Raw genomic sequence first — 11,398 nt, 5'->3', positions numbered from 1 at the left:
AGAGGGACGGGCCTGTTTGAGGGACGCTTGGAAGGTGTGGAAGCAGAGGTAACCAAGAGGGATGACCTTCTGAGTTCTTCTTGCTTTCAGATTACTTTTTCTCATGTTATCTATTTAGCAGCTGAGAGCCAGTTGCTGTTGTCAGCAGTAAGCAACGACGTTTCAGCAGTGCGTACAGAAGTCTGGCAAGGGATTATAGCCACAGATGAAGGCAGCTACAGGACTAGGCTCAGGCTCTGGTATATCTAACTGACTGAAAGCAAGGAGCTATTTTATCAGAAATGATAATGCAGCTTGGTTGTTCCCTGCATGAGCTTGACCTTTCTTTACATCTGTTGCTGGCGTAACACCACAAGGTGTTCTCAGACCTGTATATGGTGAGTAGAGTTATAAATGCCTGCTCGATCTCAAGGCCTGGTTATTATGTACCTGTCTATGCTGGACGGCCCCAGTGCATACATCCCCCAGCACTCGTGTCATACAGGCTAGTAACTAAGCCCTGATCTCTTCATCTTTAAGACACTCTGATAAGTAGCCCTGCCACGAACTTCCTGCGGGAGTCTTAGGCAAGTCACTCGATCTGTCTGTGCCCCAGTTTCTATCAATAAAGTTGAGCTAATATTTACTGAATTTGCCTTTCTGTTTAGGGGAAGATGTTGGTGATTCCTACGTGATTTAGGAACAACCGCTTTGCAGAGGGTTTGGGTAGCTAAATGTCAGAGATGCATTTTAAATTTCCGTCCTGTAATTGCAACTAGTTGGAGTGTTACAGTCTCAAACGGGTGTTTCTAAGTAATAGTGTTATACAGGAGAATAATAATCGAGAAAGTAATGTTTGATGCGGTATTGCCTTTGATCTATCTTAACCGTATTGTCAAAAAGAGATCTAGCACGTTCCTTCCCCATGCCTGGGGGAGTTTACTTGTCACCCTGAAGTCCTGCAGAGGACACTCAGACACTCCACGGTGCAGTAGCCTAGAATTGCTAGCAGCGATGGAGACATCTGTGATGATGCTTCTTGCCATTTGTATCTCAAGAGGCCTCAGTTTTTCCATCATTTCTCTTTCTTAAAGGCCCACTTGCACAAGCTGCTGAGGTGCTTTTAAGAATTGCTGCTATTGCAGCATTTAGATGTGTTCTGGGAGGAGGGAGAAAAAGTAGAAGAGGAGTCGGGATGGAACAGGAATGCTTAGGAGCTATTGGGAAAGGGAATGACAACAAACGGGAACGATATCAGAGGAGCGTGGAAGGGTCAGGGGAGATGGGGCTGGGAATGTGGAATAAGAAGGATTAATGGGGCTGGGGAAGTTGTGGTTAAGGGAGGGATTTGGATGAGGGAAAGGGCCCTCTCTGTCACATCCTGGGATTACCTCTTTGTCACTCCTTTGAGAGGAGATCCCAGCCCTAGCCACATCTCAGTTGTAAGTTGAGCAGACTGCTTCCTGCAGCAGGCTGCACCCCCACAGTACGTGACCCATCTCTGCTCAAGCCCTTCAGGAATGAGGCAGAAGTGACTTTAAAGGTCACATTTTGCTGTAATAAATATTCCAAACTTGATGGCATAAGATGTGAGCCCATTTATTCAGAAGGCACGTAAGTATGTCTAAAACTGTATCTTGCTAATGTCTCTTGCTCTGTGTGCTCCAGGAAGGTGTTCAGGGAACATGTAAATATGAGCTTAAGAAACCCCTACCCCCAAAATATTAAAAAAAAAAAAAAAGAAAAAAGAAAAAAATCCACATCTAGAGAACATGTGCATATGTGCGTATGTGTGTTCCTGGGTTAATTACAGGCTAGTCCCAGCTCATTGGGATGATCTGAAGTGGCATTCAAGCTTAACACTTTGCCGGTTTGCACTGTGCCACTGATCAGTCAGAGTTTGGCATTGGAAGTTTGCAATTCTTGTCATGGCATAGACCTATAAGGATGTTAAAGTGCTCTACAGAACTTGTACCTGTAATGTCAGTCCCTCTTCATGGTGAGCGTGTATCATTGTGAATGCGGATGATCAAAACTGCTGTAGAAACGACAAAGAAATACTGAGTTTTCAGTCTTATACTAAAATTTCTTTGTTTCCTTTTGTAACACTTGAATTTCTATCTGTGAAGCAGCACAGTAACATGGGAATGTACATCCATAATCCCAACTTAATTTCTGCCTCAAAACGCGTTGTTTTGACTCATTTTGTAAGTGCTTTAAAAGATGCCAATTGCTGACATTGTGTATGCCTGCAAATCAAAATGGCAACAGCGGGTCAGACCAAAAAGTAGATTGCCTCTGTCTTCTCTCTGGTGGTGGCCAGTAACATAGAATAGAATCATAGAATCATTAAGGTTGGAAAAGATCTCTAGGGTCATCAAGTCCAACCACCAACCCAACACCCCCAGGCCTCCTAAACCATGCCCTCAAGTGCCACGGCTACACGTTTTTTGAACCCCTCCAGGGATGGTGACTCCCCCACCTCTCTGGGCAGCCTGTGCCAGGGCCTGACCACTCTTGCAGAGAAGAAACTTTTCCTAATATCCAATCTGAGCCTCCCCTGAAGCAGCTTGAGGCCATGAGCTTGGAGAAAACAGGAACTTGGAGAAGAAATAAAAGCCGCCTAAGATGCTTTTTCTCATATGCTTTCGTGGAGTCTGCCAAGTAAGTGCTTAGAGGCTTCACAGATTGCTTCTTGAATGATGTGTTATTGGTCACTATTAGACCTACTTCCATATAGTTGCACAGGTTTTTTTAGGAACCTGTTTACACCATTGTTCTTCATAGCATCCTGTGGCAATGAGTTCTGCGAGCTAATTATCTTCTGTAAGAAGGGGACTTCTAAATTTTCTTATACTTTCATATGATCTCCCCCTAACATTTATACTGGGAGAAACAGCGACTAATCCTTCCCAGTTTGCTGTTTCCTGGACGCCCGTGACCTTGTAGATTTTTTTTGCTCCTTCAGTTTTTGAAGCTGCAGAGATCCAGTACATCAGTTGAATCTGCTCAGTCTCTTTCGTGGATCCTGAGGAAGGCAATCCGCATGTGCTTCATCTGACGGGGACACGCAACTGTCCCATCATTGCAGGGTAACTGTGTGGGCATTTCCTTCTCCTTGTTACAAAGGCAACAGTTGGGTCTTCAGGTATTTAGGTATTATATATATTTATATATATAAAATCTACTGCATTTTATAGTCTCAAAATTATTGTTGTTGTTTTTATTAACTTTTTAGTTTATTATTATTACTATTTTTCCAAGCTTGATTTCCCCAGTGCTATTTAACTTGATGAAAATTATCAATATATTCAAAAAAACAAATGGGAAACAGAAAAATTTTCATTCCGAGTTGTTGCTTTTTATCATTCTAAGAGTACATTTCAGCACACACTGTCTTTGCATTGCCGTTGAGACTTTAAACAACGTAAAGCTATCTGCTTAAACAAATGATATTTTTTCCAGTTCCTTAATTATTCATGGAATGTCTGCATACGGATCTTCTCTTTTATTTTTTTGCAGTTATGCCGAGCAGCTGTTCTTGAAAAAGTAGGTTTATAAACTGTATTTTACATGTTTGCTTTTACTAATCGCTTTAAAGGTAAAATGTTGTAATTTATAACCATGTAACAAAGCTTGCCAGCTGGATATTTGTTTTATGGCTGGAAATAAATAGACTTTTTCATGAAAACTGTCCTAGACAAATTCCAAAAAAGGAAAAGCAATCCATTTGAAAGGAGCAATGTTTTCTAATGCCGGGGTTCGTATTTATATTGGCTCAGATTTTCATCTGGTGGGCTTGATCGCTAGAATAGGGCCATATTTTGTTACTGTGCATGAGAAGTCACGTGCTGTCTTTCTGGGAGCACGTGCATGCTTTGCTGCCTGCTTTGACTGCTCCTGCATGAGAAAGTCTTACTGAGGTGATCTGCGCCAAGCACGCGAACTGTGTCTGAGGAGAGAAACGCATCTGAACCCAACAGGGTTATTAGTTGCCTGTTTGTGATGGATTATCAAATCTCAATCCACTGTTTACCTTGGGAGTTAATGTAAATAAAAAATATGTACATAGAATGATACTAAAAATTCATCTGAAATAAATATATACAACACATACGGATACAATAGCATGATGATGCTATTCCTTTGGTAAGGAGGCTGCTGGCCTTTCAGGTGCAAATGGGTGATAGTGTCCATATCAAATGTTGAGATGGTAACGCTTCAGATGTGCTTTAAATCTCTCTCAAGCTTGAAATCCTGCATGTATCTTACAGCTCTTCAACTTCTGTTCTCTGTTGCCAACGGTCATAAGGTGTTGCCTCCGTCAGGGTCCTGAGCAGGTACTCACTGCTCACGAGAGCAGTGCTGCAGATCAGGGACTGAGAGTCTGATTTACTTGCCCCTCTTTGTTCTGCCAAAAAAAAAAGGAAATGCAAAAGTAGGGCCAAAAATCAGTATCCTGTTTCGGTTTTCCTATTTGTGGATAAAAATATCTGATGGCACTAGTGTGGCGAGGCATTGCCCAGTGGTTTGGACTTTCCAGCAGAATCCTTGTTCATCAATAGACTTTTTGTAGTCATCTTTTGCTGGTTTGTTTTTTTAATGGACTTTTTGTAGTTGATTGCAACAGATGCAAGGAAAAGGCGTGAATTTATTTGCTATCTCAAATGTCAGTAAAAAAAAAAGTTGGCCTAGAAAAAAATCACGATTTTTTGGATCTACCTACGTATTTTACCCTACACATACCCTTTTAACCCATTGCAGTGTAAGAAATATCATTCATTGCTAATGCTTGCTAAAGATTTTAGATAACATGTTTAGAGATAAGATGTACACGTCCTTCTCTTTTTGGAGGGGTTATGGCCCGCCATGATATGGAAAATGTTTTTTTTTTTTCTGGGGGGAGGTAGGGATTGAACTCTTAACAGCGATGTGGCCTCTTAGATGATAATAGATGTTGTTTATGCCAGGGGCTGTGCTGTAAAGAGTTCAAGGGGAGAGAGTCTGATCTGATTCTCATCTTTGCATAAAACTGACTGATACGCATGAGAACTAATGCTGCAAGCTTCACATCTGTATGAAGCGTTCCAACCCCCTAACCCCAAAGGACCAAAAATGCAGAAAAGTATGGACTAGAGCTACTTGATAAGCTATTTAATCTGAAGGCAGGGTGCCTGCTGTTTGTGTGTGTCTGCTTTAAGGTACGGTATTGGGAACATTTTAAATCACAAGTTTCAACATAAACAAATGTGTAAATTACTTACTTATCTTAGAAAACTGGTGTTGATCTCATTAGTTTTGGGAAGAGAAGACCTTGCTACAAAAATTGACCTTTTTTTGTCTCCTGTGAGGATATGCAGAATGGTTGATGCTCCTGGTATGTTACTTGATTCAAATAACACCACCTTTGATGTTGCCCGTATTGTTACGTGAAGTCCTCAGTGGAACGCTTGGAAGTGTAACAGGAGGCAGAGCTGCTGGCACTAATCGACGGGACCACAAAGAAACTGGATGGCACTGCCAGAAGTGGGGCAATTGCTCAAAAAGCAGCTGTTTCTAAATGTTTTTAAATTCTTTTTAGGAATTATTACAATGCATATTACAGTGCTGATGGCTGCTGTAAACCTAGGGCAACTTCTGCTTTAGCCAGCCCTGCTGATGAATAGCTGCATAACTTAAATCCAAATTATTTTGTGAAACTGGTAAATATTTTTTGTTGGAGATGATGCAGAAATCTCTGATGTAATTTAACATGTATATTTTTTAGAAAAACCTTCCTCCTAAATAGATTAATATTGAGCCCTTCATGTAGAGGGGCTTCTAACATCTGTGTAAGCATAGCCACAGAGCAGGGGTGGTATCAGCTCTTTTCCAAATCACTGGTGGTCTGCTTAATGCTCCTTTTTCCCCACATTACTCCCCAGATTCCTAGAATTGCTAGAAGTTTTGCAGTTATTTGTTAGTAGGGCTGCAAAATCCTACACTACAGTATATTACCCCTTGTGAACTCCTGAACACCCTGGACCATCAAGTACGGCAGCTGAACGTAGGAAAACTGGCAAATTTTTCTAGCAGTGTTGTCTCTCCGAAGTTTCTTGGGGAAGACGCTTGTGTGGCATCGTGGTGTCGTCTGATCTACAGGTGTGTTTATCTATGAAGTGTTAACTGACAGATCAGGAGACCTAGTTCTTTAGCTCTGTAGTAGGATATAATTGTTTTCCCTTATCAAAGTAATTTATTTCCCGCCATGAGGCAGCTGACGACCACCATGAGTGCACTCTGCAAGTATGCCAGAGCAGGGACACAGACCTCGTGTACAACGTAATGACATTTGTTGCTGCTATTAATAGTATTGGGGAACGCTCTGCAGCAGCTATTTGCCTTTTTTGAAAAACAAGTTGCTGCAGACAGGAAATACAATTCCAGTTATGCCAAAATTTCTGGAAGCACTGAACTGGGATCATTGCCAGTTGAGGTGGAGTACTGAGGAAGGTCTGGCTGCCCAGACAGCACAGATGATATCTTTCTTATTTTCTTGGGTATGATGGTTTCCCAGTTTGTCCGCATGCTGGGTTATCTGTGGCTTTTCTCAAAGCTGGCTGGTTACAGTAGCTTTCAATCCACCTACAAGATCAGGTAATATGACAGTAATAATTCAGTCTGCCTATTTGAGGCTTGCAAAGAGCAACTGAGATTTGCATCCTTCTTAAATGCTGAACGACAAGCCTTTAATCATCCGAGCTTTCCTAACACGGATCTTTTATTTGTTTTTAGGGATGACAATAAAATAAAGAAACAAGATGTCCCGGCACTTTGTGATCTTCGCTGTTGTAAGGATGGGCCAATAAGAAATGGCCTTATTGGGCAGAAGCCACCCTCTATCAACCCTGAGAGACTGAAAGATTTTGGTGAGGAGGATTACCTGAACGGGGATGTGAAGACCTGGGAAATGAAGATAGTGAGCCGTAATGAGGAGTTACTTGGGGATGCCCTTTCCTGCATCCCTCAGTCAAGCAGTAGGACCAGCCTGTCAAGCTGTAACAAGCTGATTCGATTTGAAGATATTAGTGCAGCAGCTTTCAAAATCCAGTGCGGTGTTCAGAAAACACCCTGCATGGTAGGGCGTTTATACGGCTTTGCCTTTTCTCAGTATTTCTTTAGTTTTCTTTATAGAAGTTGATCAGAAATGCACGAAGAGTATGTGTGAGTTGCAGCAGATAGGGCTGTGTAAGATGACTCATGTTCATGTTAGTTGTTGTTAACTGTCAATAAGCATTTTCTTCTTGCCTGTTTTCACTAACCTAAATCCTCAAAGATTGCAGTGACCTGTAAACAAAGGATCAACCACATTAGGCGTAGACTTAATGCACTGGCGTATTGTGCTCCCGGTGCAAAACTCTTGCTACAAGGAACCGGAGTGGGAGATGGTGGACTGTCAGTGTTTGGGTAAGCGCTCTTGTGGGAGGGTCTGGTTTGGAACCAGCCCTCATATTTGGGGAGTTTGAAGGTGCAGATTTGCCTTCCTTGCTTGGACAGCCTGGCAAGGCTGGATATGCCTATAACCAGGTGGTTCTGCCACGTGCGTCTTCAACAAAACAAGGATATTAAGATACACACGCACAAACATACTCACCTATTGGTCAGTCTAGGTATGAAAATGACTGAGACGCTCCCATAAATGTACAAACATGTGCTAAAGTGTAACAGAAGTACAGAGGCAAGCTATTTAATTCGTAGTGTATTTCTAGTGTTGGGAGCTCTTCATGAAGGCTCTTTATCAAATCTGTGGCTCATCTCTTTTCCCTGCAGCGGGTAAAAAGTGTCCTTGCCAAATGGCAATTCATAACAGCAGCCCCAACTTGCTCTCCCAATGAATCCCTCCCTGTTGCTGACCCAGGGCGCCCCGCCAGCCTCACCGGCTGGGGATTGTCTTTCTGGCCTGCACAGGGAAAGGACCTTGTGCCTGAGCCGCTGCTCGGAGTTAACAGTCCCTGGAGCAAAGTGGTTGGGTCTGCAAGACTCGGCAGTTTTCCTGGTCTGCAGGTGGTGCCTGCTGACCCAGAGACATCATAAGCGCTTTCGCTGGGTTTGGGTTTTTTTATTTAGCTTAGAGTCCCCAAAATGTGGGTGGATGTGATTTTTTTGTAGCATAGTACTGAAGAAGTGTGTCTTGTGACAAAGGGCGTGATACAAGACTCTTCGGGTCTGTGAGGTGGCACAAAGACTGGCAGGGTAGTGCTGGCCAGAGTGCAGGGAGCCAAACTGGATGCATCTTACATTCATATGCTGCCTGTTCAGAGTGACTCGGGAGTAAGCCATCCTGCCAGCTGTACCTGGATTTCCTTTCAGAGTGGAAAAGCTGGCTTGCTCGGGAAGGTGGCGGGGCAGCGAGCAAACACATGTGCAGCACGGGTGGTTGGGGGGCCGGGGCGTGGGCAAACTGAGGGAGAGTACCAAACTCTGCACATTGCATCGTTTGTCACCAAAATGCTCAGGCTGTCAAGTTTGAGAGCACAGCCAGTGCTGTAGACAGAAGTGCCAGTCTTCTGCTTTTGTGGAGACACTGTCCCAGGAAGAGAGGATTTGCATTTACATTGCAAGTAGCGAGCACCGCGTTTCTTTGTAATTGACAGTTCTGGTCATATTTGTTAGATGGGTTTGATCTTGCTGCATGAAAATAGGTCTATGGGTGGGGAGAGGGAGACTGCCAGGGCTTAATTTGAAAAGCAAAACTAGCTAGCTCCCTGTGATAGCCTGGATCATCCCTTCCCTGCGGCTCATGGCGTTGTACACCTCTGCCAAACTAGTAAAGTCCGTCTCAGCCCCATCCCGAGCCATGCCCTTGCTCTCAACACGTGCTAACGCAGGAGAAGGCGAGACTGCACCACGGGGTCCACCTCCTGCTCCCGCAGGCACCCGTGTAATATGAGCCTTTTCAAAAATTTATCGTGCTCTTGCTCACAAGTAGTTAAGCTCTCCTTGGCCAATTCACGGCGCTTGCTCTCAGGCAGCTTTGCCCCTCAAATTAAAATAGCTCTTTTCTCTTGGGTGCCCCTGGCAGATTTCTGCAACATGGTTGTATCCCCTTTCCGCATTCACTGTGCCAAGGTAAACAGGCTAACTTTCTTTAGTCTGTTTTTATGAACTGTGCTTTTGGGATGATCAGAATAGTGGAAAACCTATATCCCCACTTCTTTTAGTGTGAAAATAGCCCGTGACTGTTGCTGTTCACAGTAATGTTCCCGCAGAAGTCATTAGTACCTGTTTCATGCACTGATTCAAAAGGAAAGCATTGAAAGCCCAGAGTGGTGTAAAGGGAAGTGCAGATAACCTTTATTTTAAATTGTCTCTGAGATGTAATAGCCTAAAAGTAAGTCCCTAAAAGGTTAGGGACATTTGTTTGGATTAAAAAAGCAAGCATGACTGCAGCCCATTCAGTTGATTGAAAGGAGAAACGCTTTGCAGGGTGATTCCTAACCTGCAGGTAAGACGATGGATGGAGCGTCCTGGATCCGTACGCAGGAGTTTGCCCAGAGCTGAGATATGGCATCATGAATGATTGTAACAGATGTTGTAGAGGTAGCGAGTATAGGAAAACAAGGAATTAGCATTAAATTGGGCACTTGGTTTGGTTACTGATGTTGGAACTTTAGGGGTTGTTTTGTGTTAGCTTTGTGGGTGCCAGAGGGAGGCCGTGCTGTGCGTTGTGCATTAGGCACAGTATCTGTAGTCCTGTGGTAAGATCACGGTGACAAAAGGGAAAACTTACAGGCTTGGTTCAATGAGTCTTACAAGGTCATGCATCAGGCCAGTACAGCTGAAAATAGCACTGACACCTCCTTTGTTAGAAGTAATTGCTATATTTAGGCTACATTAAAAAAAAACCCCTCAGTTAAAGGAAGCAGAAAAGGATCACCTGAAGAGCTAAAATATTAAGTATCAAAATTAAAGAAAAATAATTATAATCTGAAGTACACCACCTCTGTGGTAAAGAGTGACTTAATGACACATATTTTTAAACGTAGGAGACTTAGCAACTTTATAAAGTCACAGGATTCATCTCCTTAAATCCCTTTTCTCATTGTTCACTCTAGAATCTGAGATTGTCTATGAAACCAAAACTTATAAACTAGTATGATATACAAAGAACCAGTACAGGAGTGTTTCTTGTCTAGTGCTCTTGTTCTGCTTTGCATAGGCCTTCTCCGCAGATTAGGCTGTTGAGGATAGAAACTGTTATCCTATTAGTGTGCTAAGCACTTTCCATTCTTTCCGCTCTGCAGCCAGATTTGCAAAGCAGCAGCAAGTGGTAGCTCCTATTGCAGGATTTTCAGAAGCAAAATAGAGAATCTGGCCCCACCTATGGGTGAGGAACTTAACATGTGCTCGTAAATCCACTAAAAAGCCTTGAAACATTAATCTGAAATATTTAGTTTAATTGCATACCTTAAAGGAAGTATCTGTTTCAGATATATTTAGTTTATATAAATTCACTTCGAAAGTCCTACAGTCTGAAAAACACGTCAGTACATGTTACTATGTGCACTATGCACCACGTGCATGACACTGCCAGATGCTTTTCGATACCAATGTTTAAAAAATGTTGTCATGCTGTCTTTTAATCTGTCTCTTTTTGTGACATTTTATGAGGGCTTGACCCCCTAAAACCCCAGGTCCTCATTTGCTTTGGCAGCCAACAAAAGATATAGAGCCAATTATGAAATACAGATGCAGTAAGCCTGGGGAACTGGAACCCACAGGCGTGCTGCAGCTCTATTTCATCAGTTACCTTGTTTAAAACTCTTGTTTTAGATAATATGGCAATAGGAAATTAACATGGCGATGCACGCTGTCTTGCATGTCTTACTATGAAAATTGGTTAAGGTTTGCCTTTACAAAAAAGTTAATTAAAAAAATCATGCACTTGCACACCGCGTGGCATGTGCTGTGCTTCCTAATTCCTCTCAGCTCAGGGATCCTTTCTGTTCCCAACACTGAGCACTTTTAAAGAGCTGCTGCTTACACTTGCCACCCTGGGAAATATTTTTTATTATTTCTATCATTCTTCAAATAAGAAATATCTTTACTAATGTCTTACTGGCCTTATCATACAAAATGCACAATCTTTAGTAGAGAATCAGTGGCAGAAACTGTAGCAGAGTCATAATGGGACTCAAGGAGGAATTTTCTAACTGCTTTTGTACCTATTTGGAGATGAACTTATTTTCTGGGTATTCAATATCCAGTTCTGGCAAGTGCTAGAATATCAGACCATTGGGTGGTTTTTTAAATAATTGAAAATAATTATTTTACTACCTGTATTTGAACAGTAAGAGCAGAACAAGTGCTATTTTCAGAATTCATAATGGTATGGGGTACATATTTCACTCCTGCAAGTTTGAAAAAGACTTCCATAAAC

The 11,398-nt window shown here is 42.5% G+C and overlaps 1 protein-coding gene across 3 annotated transcripts in view; it reads left to right on the top strand.

Moving 5' to 3' along the window:
- The window catches only part of LOC142064384 (L-threonine ammonia-lyase-like), a 51,081-nt gene that overhangs the window by 18,547 nt on the left and 21,136 nt on the right, over positions 1-11,398 (top strand). For 2 of the 3 annotated variants that reach the window (XM_075109290.1, XM_075109291.1), the window contains exons 2-3: positions 3,502-3,528; positions 6,754-7,096. In XM_075109290.1, coding sequence (XP_074965391.1) covers positions 3,502-3,528; positions 6,754-7,096 — 370 coding nt within the window. The remainder of the gene's footprint in view (positions 1-3,501; positions 3,529-6,753; positions 7,097-11,398) is intronic. The other variant, XM_075109292.1, reaches the window with a different exon arrangement.

The sequence above is a fragment of the Phalacrocorax aristotelis genome, chromosome 14 (genome assembly GCF_949628215.1).
Source record: "Phalacrocorax aristotelis chromosome 14, bGulAri2.1, whole genome shotgun sequence".
NCBI lineage: Eukaryota > Metazoa > Chordata > Aves > Suliformes > Phalacrocoracidae > Phalacrocorax > Phalacrocorax aristotelis.
Note: the sequence above shows the minus strand (reverse complement) of the source record. Positions and strands in the feature narration are given on the sequence as shown.